The 23,913-nt window shown below is 41.8% G+C and overlaps 1 protein-coding gene across 1 annotated transcript in view; it reads right to left on the bottom strand.

Annotated features, from left to right (window-relative positions):
• Nucleotides 1–23,913, bottom strand: part of grid1a (glutamate receptor, ionotropic, delta 1a) — a 473,301-nt gene that overhangs the window by 80,603 nt on the left and 368,785 nt on the right. The window contains exon 6 of the mRNA XM_060934832.1: nt 11,104–11,277. Within this exon, the coding sequence (XP_060790815.1) occupies nt 11,104–11,277 (174 nt within the window). The remainder of the gene's footprint in view (nt 1–11,103; nt 11,278–23,913) is intronic.

Here is a 23,913-nt window from a genome sequence, read left to right on the forward strand (position 1 = left end):
GGAGAATGGAAACATAAGGAGGACCGGACACCAATTCTGCCATCTGTTTGCTACCCAGACATTGTAAACTATTTGTTGTTTACACCCAGTGCCTACACTCAGTGTTCGAACTATGACGATATTTTCGGGGGGCCCCTTTTTTTCCCTTGGGGGTGTGTGTGCTTGCGCTGGTCTCAGAGCGCGGATCTCCAAACACATGAGAAGCCTATCTTATGCACATATCACGCGGACTCCACACCTCCACACACGCATCGCGTCTGAAATCATAACTCATCAGGGGAAATCGTGTCCGCATTGGCATGTTCAAAAAACAACCTCGCGTCAACAATGATACCACACGCAAGGAAAAAAAAACAGTCAGGCTACTCAACAACCAACCTGGCAGCAGCGAGCCCCAAACCATCCTAAATTATTATTATTATTAAATTGTAGAAGTCTGGGAGGCTTGCTCCTCATACAGTTATCAACTTGGGGCCACTTTAGCATGTTTTAAATCTGAATTTCTTGCGTTTGCTTACATCAAAGTGTCCGCAGATCATGCACAGACTTATCCATTATATCCACAGTTTTTTGCCAAGTCTCACACAGGTTTCTTTCAAGTCTACTGTTGGGCCAATAAATCATAAATAAAACAGCTCAGATTTGTTTGTTTAAGTCGTTTGCCACTCCACTTTATTCTCGTGGATTCACATACCGCTGCCATTATTATCCCCTTATCACGAGTTTGTTGGTCTTCCAAAATGGCGCAGAGTCTGTTTACTTCCGGTTTCGGGTGACGTCAGTGAAAGGGGTCTATACATGTTGTACTGAGTGTCTCACATTACCAAGCCTTATTATCTGTGTATTGCTTTTCTGGTTTTGACTTTTTGTTTGTGTATTTGGACTCTGCCTTTTGTCTTTGCCTTCACCATTCTGTTTGTGCTTTGCATGACCATCGCCCATTTCATGACTTATGTTTTTGTCCTGTTTGCCTGCCTCTTTATAAATAAACACTCTTCCTGTGATTACATCCATCATTTGCCTGCTTACATACACACTGAGCCATGTGCCCCTCTTTCCACAGAGACAAACAATAAGGCCCTGTCCACACGGCAATGGATTCAGGTGACTCCGATACAATTGCTTATCGTTTAGGCCTGGCGTCCACACGGCACCGGCGTTTTGGGTGCCCAAAACGCAATCTTTTTGAGAACGGGTTCCAGAGTGGAAAGATCTGGCAACGTTGCCGTAGTGAAGTCATCTGGATGAGTAGAACGGATTTGTTTACGATGACGTCACAACCACATGACTGTGAATGCTTCACGCCGGGTAGAAGTGTAACGAACTCGATGCGAGTTGTCAACAAATCCTATAACTTGGTTCATGAAACGCGCTTACAAAATATTTTCACTGTGAATATTTATTGTGTAATGGTGCAAAGTGAGAGAGAGTCAATCCCGCCAGCAAAAATAGGGAAAAAAAGGAGCGATCTCACCTCTTCAGATGTTGGTTTTAGTCCTACAATACATTCCTCAAAAAGGGCGTAGAAGAGCAAATTAATCCATCAATGTGTAGCATTCAATTTATTCCGGACCATTAAAGACGCCGCCTTCCGCGTAGAATCATACGTCATCCTCGCCGCCATATTGGATAGGTCAAAGCGGAGAATAAAGATTCATGTGCTGCGTTTAACTGTACCAACAGGTTTACTGTCCAAACGAGATCACATGGGATTACCTTTCACAGGTGAGAAACAACAAATTAATCCATCAACGTGTAGCATTCAATTTATTCTGGACCATTAAAGACGCTGCCTTCCGCGTAGAATCATACGTCATCCTTGCCGCCATATTGGATAGGTCAAAGCGGAGAATAAAGATTAGCTGCGTTTAACTGTACCAACAGGTTTGCCGTCCAAACGAGATCACATGGGATTACCTTTCACAGGTGAGACTGGAAAAATACTTTTCATTGTATTTGGTCATTATAATGTAATTTTACGAACAGATTTTCCTGACTTTGTGGCTAATATGAAGTCTCGCGCATAATAGTTTATGCGCATGCGTCCTTACTTCTTCTATTGTTCTGGTGTCTCCGAAGGGACCGTCTTACAGCGCCCCTAGAGGTGTGGCATGTGTATTGCATCGTTTTCAGCAAGCGTTGCGTTGCCATATGGACCTGATATTTTACTGATCGTTGCCCATTTGGACGTGATATATTTTTAAATAACATCTCGTTGCCGTTGTCGTGTGGATGTAGCCTGAGCCATGTGCCCCTCTTTCCACAGAGACAAACAATAAGTAATCAAGTCTTCAGTCGAGTTAACAATACGTGTTAACGCCATAAACACAGGGTTAATGAGCCTCACTTAGGCGTCAATCACGAACAATTATGGAGAATGGTGATCAAAGGATTAATAAAAGGATGAAATGACTGCTGATACCGCTAAACTAAACACCTAATTAAAGCATCCTGGCTGTGTTTTTATGCACCCCGCCCCATGGAGCAACATAAATGACATCACTGGTGATTTGTAACACATGAATGAAGTGAATAGTGAAGATTTAGAAAACAGAGCAAGTTAGTGGGTGGACACTGACAACAAACAATACCTCCGTCATTTCCTTAACAGATGAAGAAATCAACCATCGCCTCCGTTTCTTCTTCTTTTGTCTGATCCCAATTAGGCCAGCCTTAAAAAAATCTTTGTTGGGGGTAACACGACCAAATAAAATTCACCAGGTAGGCAGCAATTTTTTTTTAGCCTCTCAGAGCCACCAGGGATTTGCGGGGATTTTTTTTTCCATCTCAGGCCCTCATTTGCAAATCACTTGAGAATTACTGTATAAAGCCAAGATAAAAACATACACTGCAACCAACAAAAATTTTATTAACTTCAGCATGAAAAATACACTGAATTTCAGACATTTCTTGCAATGAATGTTCATTTCTTCCTTTTTGCTCCAGCTAGAGGACCACGTGTCAGAGCTTTGTGTCCCTTCGCCAAACAGTCCAGGCATACAGTAAGAACAGTTTTGAATTGCTTCTTTAGTGCCTGGTCAATATTTCCTGTACTGGAAGAACAGAATGCACAAGTGCTTGGGCTGCCAAACTTGGATGCATAAAAAGCCCACTCCACTGGGCTTGAACAAGAAATCCCCAGTCGAGAGAAGACGACCTTGTGAAGCACATGTTCTGCAGATAAAATAAGAACTGTGTTGAAATGAAATGCAGTTAATTTATTTTCACCAAAATAATGTATATTTTCTGAACCAATATCAACAAATAACCTGAGTGAAAATTTACCTTCTGGTGTTATGATGCTCCCAAAAATGTACTCATGGAAACTCAGGAGTTTCTTCAGGCTTGTTGTCTGTCTTGATGAAAGCTCTTTTGTGGCATAGATGCAGCGAGGTTTCTGGCATTCTGCACAAGAAGTGATGTGTCTGACATTCTGTCCTGTCAGTGTAGATGCTGGACACCCCTGAAACAAAATGACCCAGATATTCCACATGATACTGACATTTCAATGCTTGATATTTAATTTATATATATATATTTATATTAGTGCTGTCAAGCGATTAAAATATTTAATCGCGATTAATGTCGCGACTGTCATAGTTAACTCGCGATTAATCGCAATTTAATCGCACATTTTTGTCACATGAAAAACCATTGTAATTCTCTTATCAGCATAAAAACGTGAATGGGCTTGCTTTGTATTGCAAAGCATAACACGTCTTGACACAGCCACTGCAAAGTGAAACCTAAGCCAAACACCGGGGCTAGCAAAAGAACCATGAGTGAAGTGATCTACTGCTTGAGTTAGTCTACAACTCTAATCAGAGAGACAGGTTACACAGTGACGGTAGGCTTGACATGCTTGATTATAATATAAAGTACACTATTATATTAACTTTAAGTTGTTCGTTGATAAATATTGCATTGAATCTGATCTTTACTGTTTCAGCTCACTTAACACATTTTGTACTTTTACACTTTCTGCCTGTTGATGCGTCGCGCTGTCCAAAAGAGGCGGCCAAATTTGCATATTACAGGAAGGATTTCTGGGATAGCATTGAGTTTACAGTTCAGAGGGATCTGGCTTCTTTAGACGCTGTCTTCTTAAAACTGAATAAATATTTAAAAGGAGCCAAATGAGCCAGTCTTTTGAACGGCTCTTTTCAAAGAACGGATCACAAAGATGCGGATCCCATCAAAGAGCCATAAATCCCATCTCTACTAGCGCGCCCTGCCCGCGCTGGTTCTTTGGGAGGAGGACAGAGGACTCTGGCTGTGCGGGGCATTACAGTCTAGCTGCTATCGTTTGTCTCTGTTGCAAGTTCCTGGCAGTTTCAAAAGCTTATGAAAAACCTACATCATGTCACAGAGCGTTAATCTCGTGATAAAAAAATTATCGCCGTTAAAATTGAGTCAAGTTAACGCGTTAATAACACGACATTTTTGACAGCACTAATATATATATATTTATGTTTGTATATATACTCACTTGTTCTTCAGCAACAACAGTAGCTGTGGCAAAGCGAACCGATGGCCTGTTCTGATCAGTGGTGGCTGTACCAAGTACATCTGTGAAATTCTTGTAGTGACCAGAATCATCTATCACTGGATCTGGAATATATCGACGTCGAGTTGGGCCCCCTTGCCCATGCCATCAAACTTGGCACCAACTGACACAGTATCACACTTGGCATAATCAATCTCAGTGTTTGGCAGCAGTTTTTCGGCTACATCTTTGAGGATATCTACAAATGATTTCTTGCTATTCACCCTTACCACACGATTTTTCACGTTTTTTCATCTCATTGCTGTCAGTCACAATCGTGACCGAAATCAGTGCTGTTGGATCCACTGCTTCCGCCATTTTTGTTGTTTTGATGATGCTTAAAAATTCAGCCAATGAGAATCGCCGGTACAAAAACCCACCAATAGGAACACGTTTTGCATCTAATGTCGTTGGATAGTAAGGACCGGAAGCACCAAAACTAGCCAATCAGCGACTGTTTCACTCAAAATGGCCATTATTTCGAAGACGTGTTTCTTGACCGGCCTAAATTGAATTTTTTTTTCAGGAGAAACAAACCATTTATGGTGCATCAAAGAGAGTGACAGTCACAGAAAACATGTTGTGATTCTGGAGGTTTGATTGCAAGTCAGTTTTGCTACAGACACAACAATATATAGTGGTTGTTGACGTGCGCTCAGTTCCAAAAAAATGCATGTTTTAAGGGTACCTGCATTCAAGCTCATGTAGCAAAAAATCCCCCCTATCATGGTACAACCCCGATTCCAAAAAAGTTGGGACAAAGTATAAATTGTAAATAAAAACGGAATGCAATAATTTACAAATCTCAAAAACTGATATTGTATTCACAATAGAACATAGACAACATATCAAATGTCGAAAGTGAGACATTTTGAAATTTCATGCCAAATATTGGCTCATTTGAAATTTCATGACAGCAACACATCTCAAAAAAGTTGGGACAGGGGCAATAAGAGGCTGGAAAAGTTAAAGGTACAAAAAAGGAACAGCTGGAGGACCAAATTGCAACTCATTAGGTCAATTGGCAATAGGTCATTAACATGACTGGGTATAAAAAGAGCATCTTGGAGTGGCAGCGGCTCTCAGAAGTAAAGATGGGAAGAGGATCACCAATCCCCCTAATTCTGCGCCGACAAATAGTGGAGCAATATCAGAAAGGAGTTCGACAGTGTAAAATTGCAAAGAGTTTGAACAGATCATCATCTACAGTGCATAATATCATCAAAAGATTCAGAGAATCTGGAAGAATCTCTGTGCGTAAGGGTCAAGGCTGGAAACCCATACTGGGTGTCCGTGATCTTCGGGCCCTTAGACGGCACTGCATCACATACAGGCATGCTTCTGTATTGGAAATCACAAAATGGGCTCAGGAATATTTCCAGAGAACATTATCTGTGAACACAATTCACCGTGCCATCCGCCATTGCCAGCTAAAAGTCTATAGTTCAAAGAAGAAGCCGTATCTAAACATGATCCAGAAGCACAGACATCTTCTCTGGGCCAAGGCTCATTTAAAACGGACTGTGGCAAAGTGGAAAACTGTTCTGTGGTCAGACGAATCAAAATTTGTAGTTCTTTATGGAAATCAGGGACGCCGTGTCATTCGGACTAAAAAGGAGAAGCACGACCCAAGTTGTTATCAGCGCTCAGTTCAGAAGCCTGCATCTCTGATGGTATGGGGTTGCATTAGTGCGTGTGGCATGGGCAGCTTAGACATCTGGAAAGACACCATCAGTGCTGAAAGGTATATCCAGGTTCTAGAGTAACATATGCTCCCATCCAGACGACGTCTCTTTCAGGGAAGACCTTGCATTTTCCAACATGACAATGCCAAACCACATACTGCATCAATTACAGCATCATGGCTGCGTAGAAGAAGGGTCCGGGTACTGAACTGGCCAGCCTGCAGTCCGGATCTTTCACCCATAGAAAACATTTGGCGCATCATAAAACGGAAGATACGACAAAAAAGACCTAAGACAGTTGAGCAAATAGAATCCTACATTAGCCAAGAATGGGTTAACATTCCTATCCCTAAACTTGAGCAACTTGTCTCCTCAGTCCCCAGACGTTTACAGACTGTTGTAAAGAGAAAAGGGGATGTCTCACAGTGGGAAACATGGCCTTGTCCCAACTTTTTTGAGATGTGTTGTCATGAAATTTAAAATCACCTAATTTTTCTCTTTAAATGATACATTTTCTCAGTTTAACCATTTGATATGTCATCTATGTTCTATTCTGAATAAAATTCGGAATTTTGAAACTTCCACATCATTGCATTCCGTTTTTATTTACAATTTGTACTTTGTCCCAACTTTTTTGGAATCGGGGTTGTATATCACGAGTAATATTTTTTCGTACGTACTATAACTTGGAAGAAATACAGCATAGTGTTCATTGCAAAATTTTGTTCTGGGTATAAGATATGTTTTACTGAATGTCGGACATTCATCATTGAGTTAAATGGCCAGATCAAAGGTACTATCGGTCCTTAGATAGTAATTACTATTATGGAGTCCGAAAGCGTCAATAATTTTGCAGCCACAGAATGGTGTCTGAGAATGATCTTTTTTTGTAGATTTTCTTCCCACCCGGTCGCTATATTTAAATTTTTTTACTACCAAATCATCCACCTGGCCATTTTTTAGGGAAGTTTCAGCCCACCTGGCCGCGTTACCACCAACAAGAATAATTTTAAGGCTGGCCCTGGGGGTCGCTACAGCGGATCTTTCATCTCCATTGCTCCCTGTCTTCAGCATCCTTCTCTACCACACCTGCCACTTTCATGTCCTCTCTCACCACATCCATGTATCTCCTCTTTGGCCTTCCTCGTTTTCGTTTGCCTGGCAGCTCCATCCTCAACATTCTCCTCTCAGGATGTGCCCATACCATCTCAGTCTCATCTCTCTTGGCTTCATTCCCAAGCTCTCCACATGTGCTGTCCCTCTGATGTGCTCGTTCCTTATCCTGTCCAACCTCCCATCACAAACCTTAACATCCTCAACTCCACCACCTCCAACTTTGCTTCCTGTCTCTTCGTTAAGGGTACGGTCTCCAGTCCATACATCACAGCTGGTCTCACTACTGTCTTATACATCTTACCTTTCACTTTTGTTGGGACTTTCCGACCACAAATGACTCCCGAAATCCTTCTCCAACTGCTCCACCCTGCCTGCACTCTCTTTCTCACCTCACTATCGCAGCCCCCATTTTCCTGCACAGTTGACCCCAGGTACTTGAATTCACCAACTTTCTTTATGTCTACTCCTTGCATCTTCACTACACTCTCATCCCCATTCTCATTGATGCACATGTATTCTGTTTTGCTCCTGCTCACCTTCATTCCTCTTCCTTCCAATGCATCCCTCCATCTCTCCAAACCCAGCTCAACCTCCTTTCTACTTTCACCACATATCACAATATCATCCACAAACATCATGTTTCATGGTGACTCTTGCCTCACGTCGTCCGTCAAGCTATCCATCACTATGGCAAACAAGAAAGGACTCAAAGCAGATCCTTGATGGAGTCCCACCTTCACCTTGAACCATTCAGTCATTCCAACTGCACACCTCATTGCTGTTTCACTGTTCTCATACATGTCTTACACCACCCTAATATACTTCTCATTCACTCCACTCTTTCTCATACAATACCATAACTCATCTCTCGGCACTCTATCGTATGCCTTCTCCAGGTCTACAAACACACAATGTAGCTTTCTCTGGCCTTCCCTGTACTTCTCCATTAACATTCTTAAAGCAAAAATTGCATCCGGCGTGCTCTTCCTTGGCATAAACCCATACTGCTGTTCACAGATTGCTACCTCTCTTCTCACTCTCGCCTCCAATACCCTTTCCCATAGCTTCATGGTGTGGCTCATCAATTTTATTCCTCTGTAATTACTGCAGCTCTGTACATCTCCCTTATTCTTGTACATTGGGACTAGCACACTCTTTCTCCATTCATTTGGCATCTTCTCATTCTCTAGGATCTTATTAAACAATCTCGTTAGGAACTCCACAGCCGTCTCACCCAAACATCTCCAAGCCTCAATTGGGATACCATCCAGACCGACTGCTTTCCCAGTCTTCATTCTTTTCATGGCTGCCCTCACCTCATCCTTACTAACCAACTCTGCTTCCTGATTTGCTGTCTCCAATGAATCTGACCTTTTCTCTCTTGGATTCTCCTCATTTAATAAATCCTCAAAGTACTCTTTCCACCTTCTTAATACACTCTCTTTGTTTGTCAGCACATTTTCATTTACATCTTTCATCACTCTTACCTGCTGTACATCCCTCGCTTCCCTGTTTCTCTGCCTAGCTAGTCTGTACAGGTCTTTCTCTCCTTCTTTGGTCTCCAGTCTTTCATACAACTCCTGGTATGCATCTGGTTTCGCCTTCGCTACCGATCTTTTTGCCTTCTGTCTCATCTCTCTGTATAACCGCCTGCTTTCCTCGCCTCTCTGATCATCCCAGTTCTTCTTTGCTAGCCTCTTCTCTTTTATAATTTCCTGCACTTCTTTGTTCCACCACCATGTCTCCTTGTCTTCCTTCCTCCTTCCCGATGACCACCCTAGCACCTTCCTTGCTGCCTCTCTTACTAGTACGGCAGTAGTATCCCAATCTTCTGGCAGACTTCCATGACCACTCAATGCTTGTCTCATTTCTTCCCTAAACTCCTTCTGATGTTCAACCTCTTTTAGTTTCCACCACTTAATCTTTGGCTCCACTATTTCACGCTTCCTCTTTTTCACTTTCAAGCTCATCCTGCACACGACCACTTGATGTTGTCTAGCTCCACTCTCCCCTGCCATCACTTTACAGTCTCCAATCTCCTTCAGGTTACCCCTTCTGCAGAGTATGTAGTCCACCTGTGTAGATCTTCCTCCACTCTTAAACGTCACCCTGTGTTGCTCTTTCTTCTCGAAGTATGTATTGACTCTTGCCAAATTCACCCTCTTTGAAAAATCAACCACCATTTGCCCTTCCACATTTCTCTCTCTTACACCATATCTGCCCATCACGTCCTCATCTCCTCTGTTTCCCTCACCAACATGTCCGTTGAAATCTGCTCCTATCAGCACGCCCTCCTCCCTTGGTATACTTTCTACCACTTCATCCATCTTTTCCCAGAAAGACTCTTTCTCTTCATTCTCACATCCAACCTGTGGGGCGTACGCACACACAACATTGATTACCACTCCTTGAATCTCCAACTTCATGCCTATCACTCTATCTGACACCCTCTTCACATCAATCACACTGTTGACCAACTCTCCCCTCAAAACAATACCAACACCATTTCTCTTTCCATCCACTCCATAATAAAACAACTTGCATCCACCTCCAATGTTCTTGGTCTTGCTTCCTTTCCACCTCATCTCCTGTACACACAAAATGACCAACTTCCTTCTTTCCATCATACCTGCTAACTCTCTCGCTCTGCCAGTCAACGTTCCCACATTCAGTGTTCCTACCCTCAATTCTAAGCTCCTTCCCTTCCATCTTTCACGCTTTCTCCTAACATGCCTCCCCCCTCTCTTTCTCCTTCTCCGTTTTGGCGCAACAGTAGCACACTTTCCACCGGCACCCTGTTGACCAACAGTACCAGAGGCGGTCATTGTTAACCCGGACCCCAACTGATCCGGTATGGCATTTCTCTTTTCATTCCACATGTTGGATTTGGCACGTAAATGACATCATTGGTTATTTGTAACACATGAATGAAGTGAATGGTGAAGATTTAGAAAACAGAGCAAGTCAGTGGGTGGACACTGACAACGAACAATACCTCCGTCATTTCCTTAACAGATGAAGAAATCAACCATCGCCTCCGTTTGTGATCCTTTAACTCAGTCAGTGAGCTGCGATAGTGACTCAGGAAAAGAAATTCATGATAAGGAATTTTAATGTGCTGAAAATTTCGCATATAATACGAGTGTTTGGTGTGACAGGTGGCTCCATTTCGGTATTATGATCTTTTAGGTATCTCATCTCATTATCTGTAGCCGCTTTATCCTGTTCTGCAGGGTCGCAGGCAAGCTGGAGCCTATCCCAGCTGACTACGGGTGAAAGGCGGGGTACACCCTGGACAAGTCGCCAGGTCATCACAGGGCTGACACATAGACACAGACAACCATTCACACTCACATTCACACCTACGCTCAATTTAGAGTCACCAGTTAACCTAACCTGCATGTCTTTGGACTGTGGGGGAAACCGGAGCACCCGGAGGAAACCCACGCGGACACGGGGAGAACATGCAAACTCCACACAGAAAGGCCCTCGCCGGCCACGGGGCTCGAACCCGGACCTTCTTGCTGTGAGGTGACAGCGCTAACCACTACACCACTGTGTATAAATATGCAGTTCTAATATGAGTAAACACATTTTCTTTATTTTGAACACGGGAATGGGATGGGATGGGATGGGAGTATTTTTGTCGGAGTGGGATGGGATTTGTAGGAGTGAAACTCCACTCCTGTGTCACGCTGTACTGTGCTCTGTGTGTGTGTGTGTGTGTGTGTGTGTGTGTGTGTGTGTGTGTGTTACCTCCAGGCTGTGCAGGTATTCCTGCTGAGGTTCACACAGCAGTGACTTAACTCTCTGGTTTTTCCTCCTGCACTGAGCGTTGTTGTTTCTCCACTCAGGAAAAATCTGCCTGATGACTGTCAGACGACCAAGAGACGTGTGGACAAGGTCCATGATGTCAGCATCACTCACTTCCTAAACACACACACACACACACACACACACACACACACACACACACACACACACACACAAACTCTGTGCTCTCATGAACAGATATAAAAATGCATAATATTAATGTAAAGCAGGGGTTTTCAAAGTGTGGAAGAGTCAGCCCCCCCTCAGAGAGCAAATAAACAACAGCGCCCCCCACCACAATTTTTGTTGTTGCTGTACTTAATGTTCCATTTGTATTTAAAAAAAAATGGTTGTTGTACACATTTTTATTTTTTTCTTTTACACATTTTAAACATCTGTGCTTTTTGAAAACATCTTTTTTTACACATTTAAAACATATGAGCTTTATTAAAACATATTTTTACACATTTTAAACATCTGTACTTTTTTTAAACATCTTGTTTTACACATTTTAAACATCTCGTAGCATCGTTAGCTAGCACCTCTTGGCAGACAACACACTGTGGCAGTGGAGCATCTTCAGATCCAGTCCATGAAAATCCAAACTTTAAATAATCGTGCTCATACTTTCTTCTTTTTTTTTGCTTGGCCCAGACTCTGTCTCCTCACTCACTGTAGCTTTACACTACCGTTCAAAAGTTTGGGGTCACCCAGACAATTTTGTGTTTTCCATGAAAAGTCACACTTTTATTTCCCACCATAAGTTGTAAAATGAATAGAAAATATAGTCGAGACATTTTTCTGGTCATTTTGAGCATTTAATCGACCCCACAAATGTGATGCTCCAGAAACTCAATCTGCTCAAAGGAAGGTCAGTTTTATAGCTTCTCTAAAGAGCTCAACTGTTTCAGCTGTGCTAACATGATTGTACAAGGGTTTTCTAATCATCCATTAGCCTTCTGAGGCAATGAGCAAACACATTGTACCATTAGAACACTGGAGTGAGAGTTGCTGGAAATGGGCCTCTATACACCTATGGAGATATTGCACCAAAAACCAGACATTTGCAGCTAGAATAGTCATTTACCACATTAGCAATGTATAGAGTGGATTTCTGATTAGTTTAAAGTGATCTTCATTGAAAAGAACAGTGCTTTTCTTTCAAAAATAAGGACATTTCAAAGTGACCCCAAACTTTTGAACGGTAGTGTAGGTACTAAAATCGATCCATTTTGTCTCTGGCAAAGGCTAGCTGAAGTTCGCTAAATGTCCGCAATAGTAACTTATTTTCTCTCACGTTGCGCCCCCCCCCCCGAAGAACTCTGGTGCCCCCTAGGGGAGGTGCACCCCACACTTTGAAAAGCCCTGATGTAAAGTAACTGTATGGCACCTTGTAGTTGATTATTCTCTTATTAGAACACATCCTGATATGTTTTATTCCTCTTATACCACAGCAGTTTGCTAACAATTCTAGTATTTTATTGATTAATAAAGGACATCATACTTTTTAATCAGTTTACAGTTACAACCCCGATTCCAAAAAAGTTGGGACAAAGTACAAATTGTAAATAAAAACAGAATGCAATAATTTACAAATCTCAGAAACTGATATTGTATTCACAATAGAACATAGGCAACATATCAAATGTCGAAAGTGAGACATTTTGAAATTTCATGCCAAATATTGGCTCATTTGAAATTTCATGACAGCAACACATCTCAAAAAAGTTGGGACAGGGGCAATAAGAGGCTGGAAAAGTTAAAGGTACAAAAAAGGAACAGCTGGAGGACCAAATTGCAACTCATTAGGTCAATTGGCAATAGGTCATTAACATGACTGGGTATAAAAAGAGCATCTTGGAGTGGCAGCGGCTCTCAGAAGTAAAGATGGGAAGAGGATCACCAATCCCCCTAATTCTGCGCCGACAAATAGTGGAGCAATATCAGAAAGGAGTTCGACAGTGTAAAATTGCAAAGAGTTTGAACATATCATCATCTACAGTGCATAATATCATCAAAAGATTCAGAGAATCTGGAAGAATCTCTGTGCGTAAGGGTCAAGGCCGGAAAACCATACCGGGTGCCCGTGATCTTCGGGCCCTTAGACGGCACTGCATCACATACAGGCATGCTTCTGTATTGGAAATCACAAAATGGGCTCAGGAATATTTCCAGAGAACATTATCTGTGAACACAATTCACCGTGCCATCCGCCGTTGCCAGCTAAAACTCTATAGTTCAAAGAAGAAGCCGTATCTAAACACGATCCAGAAGTGCAGACGTCTTCTCTGGGCCAAGGCTCATTTAAAATGGACTGTGGCAAAGTGGAAAACTGTTCTGTGGTCAGACGAATCAAAATTTGAAGTTCTTTATGGAAATCAGGGACGCCGTGTCATTCGGACTAAAGAGGAGAAGGACGACCCGAGTTGTTATCAGCGCTCAGTTCAGAAGCCTGCATCTCTGATGGTATGGGGTTGCATTAGTGCGTGTGGCATGGGCAGCTTACACATCTGGAAAGACACCATCAATGCTGAAAGGTATATCCAGGTTCTAGAGCAACATATGCTCCCATCCAGACGACGTCTCTTTCAGGGAAGACCTTGCATTTTCCAACATGACAATGCCAAACCACATACTGCATCAATTACAGCATCATGGCTGCGTAGAAGAAGGGTCCGGGTACTGAACTGGCCAGCCTGCAGTCCAGATCTTTCACCCATAGAAAACATTTGGCGCATCATAAAACGGAAGATACGACAAAAAAGACCTAAGACAGTTGAGCAACTAGAATCCTACATTAGACAAGAATGGGTTAACATTCCTATCCCTAAACTTGAGCAACTTGTCTCCTCAGTCCCCAGACGTTTACAGACTGTTGTAAAGAGAAAAGGGGATGTCTCACAGTGGGAAACATGGCCTTGTCCCAACTTTTTTGAGATGTGTTGTTGTCATGAAATTTAAAATCACCTAATTTTTCTCTTTAAATGATACATTTTCTCAGTTTAAACATTTGATATGTCATCTATGTTCTATTCTGAATAAAACATGGAATTTTGAAACTTCCACATCATTGTATTCCGTTTTTATTTACAATTTGTACTTTGTCCCAACTTTTTTGGAATCGGGGTTGTACTTTTAAACGCTTAAACAGTTACAGAGAAACGACAAAGTGTAAACTCCTCTGTGCCGAAGATGTCAGCGCATTAATATAAACCTGCACTGCTGTCAGAGCTGCTGTTATAGAGAATGAATCAACCCCTTCTGAATCAACACCATGGTTTTAAACTGTAATTAAATAACACACATCTTTAATGTGATAATTCTGCACTAAAAAACAAGAAAATATCCCAATGTCTTTTATATGACATGAAAAAACCCCACAAAAAAAACAACAACTTAAATTTCAGAATTTCCTGAGTCCTGAGTGTCATGCTGTCATTCGCACTGTGCTTAAAAAAATACGAAAAGGTGAAAATGTTAAAAGCTTTTCAAAGCTGCTTTTGTTTGAAATTGCTTGAGTAAATGTATCATTTATGAAAGGAGACGACATTTACAACATGACCGAGTCAGAGTCAGTAGGAATGAATTAAGTTCAGGGCAATGCTGACAGAATGAAGAGATTGAAGAGAAAATAAAATTTAAAACTCATTAACCAGTCTGTTAATTGTTCAAACAAAACAAACAGACTTGGAAAACAAGGACATTAATGAAAGAGTTGAAGGCAGAATTTTCAAACTTGGCATGAATAATTGAGTCTAGGAAGAATTCTGGACTGAACAATTTCTGAACTGTGGATTAATTGTGCAATTCTCGACACCATGTATACACTGAATAAATGATCTTCACTTTGGTTGAGAGGAAGCCATTGGTTGGAGAAGCAGCTTTGGGACCAAGAAGGTTGCTGATTTGATTCCCAAGACCAGCAGGACTGGCTGTAGTGGCCTTGAGCAAGGCACCCAGTGAGAGTGGTGGCGTACCTTGTGTCTGATTAGCTAAAGAAAAACTGATGATGTAATTTCTCATTCATTATCTCTAGCCACTTTATCCTGTTCTACAGGGTCGCAGGCGAGCTGGAGCCTATCCCAGCTGACTACGGGCGAAAGGCGGGGTACACACTGGACAAGTTGCCAGGTCATCACAGGGCTGACACACAGACAACCATTCACACTCACATTCACACCTACGCTCAATTTAGAGTCACCAGTTAACCTAACCTGCATGTCTTTGGACTGTGGGGGAAACCAGAGCACCCGGAGGAAACCCACACGGAGAACATGCAAACTCCGCACAGAAAGGCCCTCGCCGGCCACGGGGCTCGAACCCGGACCTTCTTGCTGTGAGGCGACAGCGCTAACCACTACACCACCGTGCCGCCCCATGATGTAATTTGGCCCAGCCAAAACTAAAAAACCTCTGAAGGCCACAACACTTTTTTTAATTACTTTTTTTTTTTAATTCCGCACAATTTAAAAAACATATTAGACAAAGAAAGTAAAAGTAAGCAATATAGTGCAGGGAGAGGCAGAAAGCCCACCAGGCTTAGTTGAAGCCTCCACCAACACCAAAATCTCATAACATTTTACAAAATTTGACTATTTTCAACATGTTAAAGTCAAGATAAACTTCATAATAGTGATAGCAAACTATTAGTCACAAAAAATAACAATCACAAAAAAGAACATGCATATACGGTATATACATAAACAAATAATATGCAAGAAAATCAATTACAAAACAGTAATGAGTTCACAATGAGTTCACAATGAGTTCAATTGAAACAAACCCCAGACTGACATGTTCACGTGTGTGTGTGTGTGTGTGTGTGTGTGTGTGTGTGTGTGTGAGAGACTGATTTTCTAAAGAGTGCTCAGGTTCTGAGGACCTTGAAAAGCTTCCTCATTCAACGGAACTTCATAAATTCTCTGCAGAAATGGCTAGTCGTCCAGAAAAACACTCAAGCACTCAAGACCATCTCCAGTTCTGCTCAATACAAGACCGAGATGAAATAAAAGAGCACACAGGGAAACAGGTCTCCTTTTTGCATATCCACTGTGACAAACTGGGTTTATTAGGACACATGTGATAACCTTAGCCCATACTGATGCTCAGAATACTAGCAACATCGGTACATCAGCAGATCCAAACTGCTTTGGTAGAGGAAAAACCTGGACACCTCATCCAACAACCATTTCCAAAAAATCCCATCTTTGGTGATGTCACTGTCTCTGAGGAGACAGCTTCCCATTGTCCTGAACCAAACAGGCTCAGTTTGATGCTAACAACAAACATGGATTTCTTTGCTCTTATGCTGCTTTATCTCTTTAATGAGAAGCAGAAGGGAAGGGATTGTTATTATAGCGGGGTTCTTGCCTGAACTGGTAATCGCATCATCAGTTTTTCTTTGGCTAATCAGACACAAAGTACGCCACCACTCTTGCCGGAGCAGTTGGGGGTTAGGTGCTTTGCTCAAGGGCACTTCAGCCAGTCCTGCTGGTTCAGGGAATCAAACCAGCGACCTTTTGGTCCCAAAGCTATTCCTCTAATCATTTGGCCATGTCTTCTCCTCAAGGGAAGGGATTGTTTTATAAGAATTCAATGCTAACCTGAATGAGATCCACCTGTGCATTTGACAGTGTGAGTCCGTTTAAGTGATCGTTGGTGTCTCTGTGTTTGTAACTCATATGCTTAGCTTGCTTGGCTAATCTGCTGATGAAGCTACTATGAAGCTGAGCATGTACAGTGCCTTGCAAAAGTATTCATACCCCTTGAACTTTTTCACATTTTTCCACCTTACAACCACAAACTTAAAAGTTTTTTATTGAGATTTTATGTGATAGACCAACACAGAGTAGCACATAATTGTGAAGTGAAACGAAAATGATAAATGGTCGTCAAAATTTTAAACAAATAAAAATCTGAAAAATGTGATGTGCATTAGTATTCAGCCCCCTGTACTCTGATACCTCTAAATACAATCCAGTGCAATCAATTGCCTTCAGAAGTCGTCTAATTAGTTAATAGAGTCCTACTGTGTGTAATTTACTCTCAGCATAAATACACTTGTTCTGTGAAGGCCTCAGTGGTTTGTTAGAGAACACTGAAGAACAAACAGCATCATGAAGACCAAAGAACTCACCAGACAGGTCAGGGATAAAGTTCTGGAGAAGTTTAAAGCAGGGTTAGGTTATAAAAAATATCTCAAGCTCTGAACATCTCAAGAAGCACTGTTCAATCCATCATTCAAAAATGGAAAAAGTATGGCACAACTGCAAGCCTACCAAGACATGGCCGTCCACCTAAACTGACAGAGCGAGCAAGGAGAGCACTGGTCAGAGAAGCAGCCAAGAGGCCCATGATCACTCTGGAGGAGCTGCAGAAATCCACAGCTCAGGTGGGAGAATCTGTGCACAGGACAACTATAAGTCGTACACTCCACAAATCTGGCCTTTTTGGAAGAGTGGCAAGAAGAAAGCCATTGTTGAAAGACAGGCATAAGAAGCCATGTAGAGGATACAGCAAACATGTGGAAGAAGGTGCTTTGGTCAGATGAGACCAAAGTTGAACTTTTTGGCCTAAATGCAAAGCGCTACGTGTGGCGGAAAACTAACACTGCTCATCACCCTGCACACACCATCCCCACTGTGAAACATGGTGGTGGCAGCATCATGCTATGGGGATGCTTTTCTTCAGCAGGGACAGGGAAGCTGGTCAGAGTTGATGGGAAGATGGATGGAGCTAAATACAGGGCAATCCTGGAAGAAAACCTGTTGGAGGCTGCAAAAGACTTGAGACTGGGAAGGAGATTCACCTTCCAGCAAGACAATGACCCTAAACATACAGCCAGGAATGGTTTAGATCAATGAATATTCATGTGTTAGAATGGCCCAGTCAAAGTCCAGACCTAAACCCCATTGAGCATCTGTGGCAAGACTTGAAAATTGCTGTTCACAGACGCTGTCCATCCAATTTGGTTGAGCTTGAGCTATTTTGCAAAGAAGAATGGGCAAAAATTTCAGTGTCTAGATGTGCAAAGCTGGTAGAGACATACCACAAAATACTTGCAGCTGTGATTGCAGCAAAAGGTGGCTCTACAAAGTATTGATGCAGGGGGGCTGAATACTAATGCACATCACATTTTTCAGATTTTTATTTGTTTAAAATTTTGACGACCATTTATCATTTTCGTTTCACTTCACAATTATGTGCTACTCTGTGTTGGGCTATCACATAAAATCTCAATAAAAAAAACTTTTAAGTTCGTGGTTGTAAGGTGGAAAAATGTGAAAAAGTTCAAGGGGTAGGAATACTTTTGCAAGGCACTGTAACATGTAAATAAAACACACAGACAACCAGTTCTCACACTGTTATTTAATTTGCGCTTGACTGGCTCACTTTAGAAGGTACATGTACTGCATGTACATAGATACTGCTCATGTTTCTAATCAAAACAAAAAAGATGGACAGACCACACCCACAAGAGACAATCTATAAGTGAGATAAGCAACTTGTCGCTTGCTAGTGTTAATGTAGGGTCTGAACTGCTTGGTGACCCATGGCTCTGGTCATTAAGTAATGTGGAAAATTGGCATCTAATGGAATTAACCAGTAACTCATCAGGCTGAGCTTGTGGTTTATTGAAGTTTATCTCTAAAAACAACTGTACCTTTGGATTTTAGGGAATTTAAATATGCACAGACTTTCTCCTGATCCTGCTTGGAAGAAGTGTCAGAACTTTGTAAAAAAAAAAAAAAATAAAGAAACAGGACAAAGTGTACTTCCTGTACTGAGTGTTTGACGAGCTGCTTGCACATCTCTGTAAGAAGGAGCTTGAAGAGATAAAGGTTTGAGAAAACCTTGAGGTTGGACAATTGATTTTTCATGTTTGGTTCATTTGATGTGTCATTAACCAGCAGAGGTGGAAAAACCCGGGTGCAGAAAGTAAAAACCCTGCCACATTTTTGCTCCAGCCAATTCAATGAACCAGCTGATCCTAATTAGAGTAGAGTGGGGGAAAAAGCCCCCGTGGGGTAATACGCCCCCGGCCTGTTTTACCCAAAATAACCACCAGATGGCGCAAAGTTACATTTCTATTGTTGCTGTGGACTGGCTTGACAACGGGGATATACAAATATCCACTGTGGATCGCATATCAGCAACGCAGCGGAGAGAAATCAAATTTCATGTTAAGTGATATAATTTTCAGATATCAGTAAAACTGTATTTAGATAGCTGCTATTTCGTCAGATATCACAGCTGTGTATGTGGTATGAGTAGACAAGTCAGTACGTTAAAAAAAATACATTAGGTATAAAAAGTTGAATCACATTTTGAAAGTAAGACCCTTTTTTGTAAAAGTGTAGTCTGTGGGGTAAAACGCCCCCTTAATGGCGGGGTAAATGGCCCCCAGGGGGCATCGTTTCCTTTTATCATAATTACTGTATTTCATACATTTCTGAATAGCAGATACATAGTTTTTAATAACATCTCGCTTACCTGGTTGAGTAAAGCAAGTAATTTGAACTTAATATTAAAAATAATTGAAATAAAAAAAATTGAAATTAAAATGCGAAATATAATAAAATAATGCATTTATTCATTAATTCAGGGATATTTTCTTGTTTCTTTCACATTATAGGCTTAAGTAAACACTTTTGCTATCCAAACAGCTTTTTTTGAGTGAGGGGGCCTATTGCCCTACCTCAGGGGGCCTTTTACCCCACTGGGGGGGTAAAAGGCCCCCTTGGCACAATGTTTGTTTTTGTTAAAAAAAAAAATTAAGTATTAACTTTAGGCAAACTTTAGGTGGCATTATTGTTCATGTCACTGTTGTCAAAGCTATGATTAAAACTAAACACATGGTTCATTTCAACTTGGAGAAAAACTGAATTTTCCTTAAGGGGGGCTTTTCCCCCACTCTACTCTACCACCTCCCCTAAGCCAGGTTGATGAGCTAATTGGTGAAATCATCTGTGTTGAGAGCACAGGCAGAAGGAAAACCTAAGCAGGACTTTTACTTTGTCAATCCAGTTTTTCACCTCTGTTAACCAGTCCTGGGTGGTTGTGAGCACATGTATAGCTGCATGTGTGATGCTATTTGAGAAGCGGTTTGAAGCAGATCTGAGATCTCGGATGTCTCAGAGGAAGCATGTGCTAGTTCTGACTCTCCTCAGTTGTTAGCTGTTGTGCAGTGGGGGATAATTAGCTCATTGCGGGAAGCTGCCAATTACCAATTTGGGAGAACAAAATCCATTTCATTACTGTACAACCCCATGAGCTTCAAATGCAGAGGATCATTACAAGCTTGAGCTGTAATGTAATGTATTTCTGTAGTAGACGTGGTAATGTCTCATCTTTAACCTGTGGACAACTGTAGGGACGATGTGTCCTCGCTGTGCAGGCTTTATTTCAATAACTGCTAAAAGTCAAAGAGATTTTTTTTTTAAATATGAATGCTTCATTACACTTTATTAGAACAAGATGAGATCTGAATATTCTCAGTCTAGCAATGGTCTACCGTTAGGAGCTTTGCTCATTAGTTCGTCTTCTTCTTCTCCATCCATTATCTATACTGCTTATCAGAGGGGAACCATCAGGGCCTTCTAGGTCTTCAGAGAAGCCCAAACATATCAGCATTTCAAATGTTATATTTAATTTCTTTCATTCTTTAATTGCTTTCATAATTTCATTATAATTATTCTCTTCTGATTCTAATTTGGCCTCATTTGCTAGCAAATGTGCTTCAGAAATGAAAAGGTTATTGTCCTGAAAACTTTAAAATTGACTTATCCAGGGAGATAAGTTGTCCAATGGGACAGAAGGCCATAGTAGCGTGTGTTTATGTTGGAAGTGAATGATGAATCAACCATCAGATTTTGATTTATAGTGGGCGGGACCAAAAATGTATCGCACTAGGCCTTCTTGAAGGGCAACACTGGTGGTCAAGCCAGTGCTATTGAGAACAAGTAGTACAGGCTAACGACCGAGAAACTAAGGCTACATCCACACGACAATGGCAACGAGATTTTTTTTTAGCAGGTAAAAAAAATATCGCGTCCACATGGGCAACGGATCAGTAAAATATCAGGTCCATATGGCAACGCAACGCTTGCTGAAAACGATGCAATACACATGCCACACCTCTACGTGCGCTGTAAGACGGTCCCATCGGAGACACCAGAACAATAGAAGAAGTAGGACGCATGCGCATAAACCCCTTCTTCTACCCGGCGTGAATGAGTGAGTGCTGCTTGTTCTAGTCATGTGGTTGTGACGTCATCGTAAACAAATCCGTTCTACTCATTGCAACGGCGCCGTTGCCAGATTTTTCCACTCTGGAAACCGTTCTCAAAAAATATCGTTTTGGGGCACCCAAAACGCCGGTGCCATGTGGATGCCAGGCTGAAACGATAAACAATTTTATCAGATTCACCTGAATGCGTTGCCGTGTGTACAGGGCCTAAGACTTCTGTCTCCAGACTCTTCTTCCATGCACATGATGTAGCAATGTCATAATCTCATACGAATAAAGATTGTTTGGTTTTTTTTGTGTGAATTTACCCAAATCCCTCTATTGTAAAATATGTTAATTTGTTGGGTTCCGTTAATGGTTCCACTATTGTTTCTGATGGGGCGTTAATTAGTGTAACACACCTATGGACATTATCATGCTTGGGATGTGTGGAAAGGGGGAAGCTGGCTTTGTGAATCCTGCATGGACAATATTCATTAACATGCTATATTTTAAATTTTTCCCAAGATATGATGGTTTTTTTTTTTATATTAGAATGTTTTGACACACATCTGCTGTTTGTATCTGGTCAAATATGGAAATTAGCATCGTAAAATTCCGTGCGAAGAGTCAAGTGTTTATCTGAGTAGCCATTTGGCTGGGTACTGACTGGTGTATTATGTTGTCAGGACGCCAGAATTCTTTCCCCTGTCTCAGTGTGTTGATCGCCCTGTCATTCATTGTTTTCCAGAATAAATGCTGACAGATGAACTCTTCACCTCTTCTGTATTGTCTATTAGCCACACAGAGACTTTTAGTGGTTATTAGAGTAACTGACTGGTTATAATCGGTTACACACTCGTCCCAGTATTTTTCACTCAGACTTAAGTGTTCATTCCCCTGTGTAATTTACTGAGTTACTTTTAAAATCAACATCGACAGCTACACACAATGGAGCAACCTGGCAGCCTGCCGCTAATCCCTTACAAAATCCTTTACCCTGTTGCTTTTTTGGTGTCTGGCTAAGTTTTGGCTGAGCTCAAGTCCCAGCTCTAATAGTAACGGTTCACCACTGCTGCTTACCCTTCGGGGTCGATCGATCGATCTTATTTTCCAGGAATAACCTTAATACTTTATTAATACATCCAGGAAATAACATATAATTACAACAAAATTAGTCACATTTAGATTTACAAAATTTCAGTTTGCAGCTAAACATATAATTGAGTAACATCTCATCTCATTATCTGTAGCCGCTTTATCCTGTTCTACAGGGTCGCAGGCAAGCTGGAGCCTATCCCAGCTGACTACGGGCGAAAGGCGGGGTACACCCTGGACAAGTCGCCAGGTCATCACAGGGCTGACACATAGACACAGACAACCATTCACACTCACATTCACACCTACGCTCAATTTAGAGTCACCAGTTAACCTAACCTGCATGTCTTTGGGGGAAACCGGAGCACCTGGAGGAAACCCATGTGGACACGGGGAGAACATGCAAACTCCACACAGAAAGGCCCTCGCCGGCCCCGGGGCTCGAACCCGGACCTTCTTGCTGTGAGGCGACAGCGCTAACCACTACACCACCGTGCCGCCCTGAGTAACATTAGAAAGTTAAAAATTTTAACTTTCCCTGATTTTGAAATTGAGTTGAAAGCTGACGTATTATGAAAAACTCAGTTTTTCAGTCCTTGTACACATACATTTATGTATCTGAAGGCAACCAAACCACAAACTCTGCAATAAGAAACTCTGAAGCCCAGTCAGTTTCTTTTATTCTGCCTATTTCAGAAAATATGCACTTCAACACTAGTCTGGTTAACACCAGACCATATCACAAGTGAAATATGGTCTGGAATCCGCCTATTGAATTTCTCGTAGGGGAGGTGTGGTTTACGATTGTCAACGGCCGTTTATTGGACGTTGCGAATGTCTATCATTTGGCGTATACGTAGCCCATGGCCAATCATGGCAGTTGTACCCGGTGACGTAGTTAGAGCGACGAAGAGGCGAAGAAGAGAAGGAAAGAGTTTTTTAAAACAAACTTTCGCTCTAAACTATTCAGAACAGTGTCTAAAGCTTGATCGAAAGTTTGGTTCGTATCGCTCGCTGCCATGTTAAATGTGATCCGTAAACAGTCCCAAATAAACTACAAGCTTCCGTTTGTCGAGTAGTACGCGTCACCGTCTTTCCACCCCTCCCCACTCTCTGATTGGCTCCCTAACTCAGGCGGGCCTTTAGACCATAGTTTCCATGCTGTCTTTTCAGATCGGAACGATTGTGCAAAGCAGCATGGGATTTCCCAGGCTACTTCAACACGTCGTTCAGATTCGTCTCTTCTTTCTACGTCACAAGAGGAGCTTATTCGAATTATCCCACCCCCTCTTCTGTGTATCTCGATTCATGGCTTGAAAACAAACTTTGCAAATATGTTGAATATTCATGAGAAAAGTGCTACCTGACTGGCTGGCGGAAGAGGTGGGTGGGGTGAACAGTGACTCATTATCATTTAAAGGAACAGG

This window comes from Neoarius graeffei, chromosome 11 (genome assembly GCF_027579695.1).
Source record: "Neoarius graeffei isolate fNeoGra1 chromosome 11, fNeoGra1.pri, whole genome shotgun sequence".
NCBI classification, from domain to species: Eukaryota; Metazoa; Chordata; class Actinopteri; order Siluriformes; family Ariidae; genus Neoarius; species Neoarius graeffei.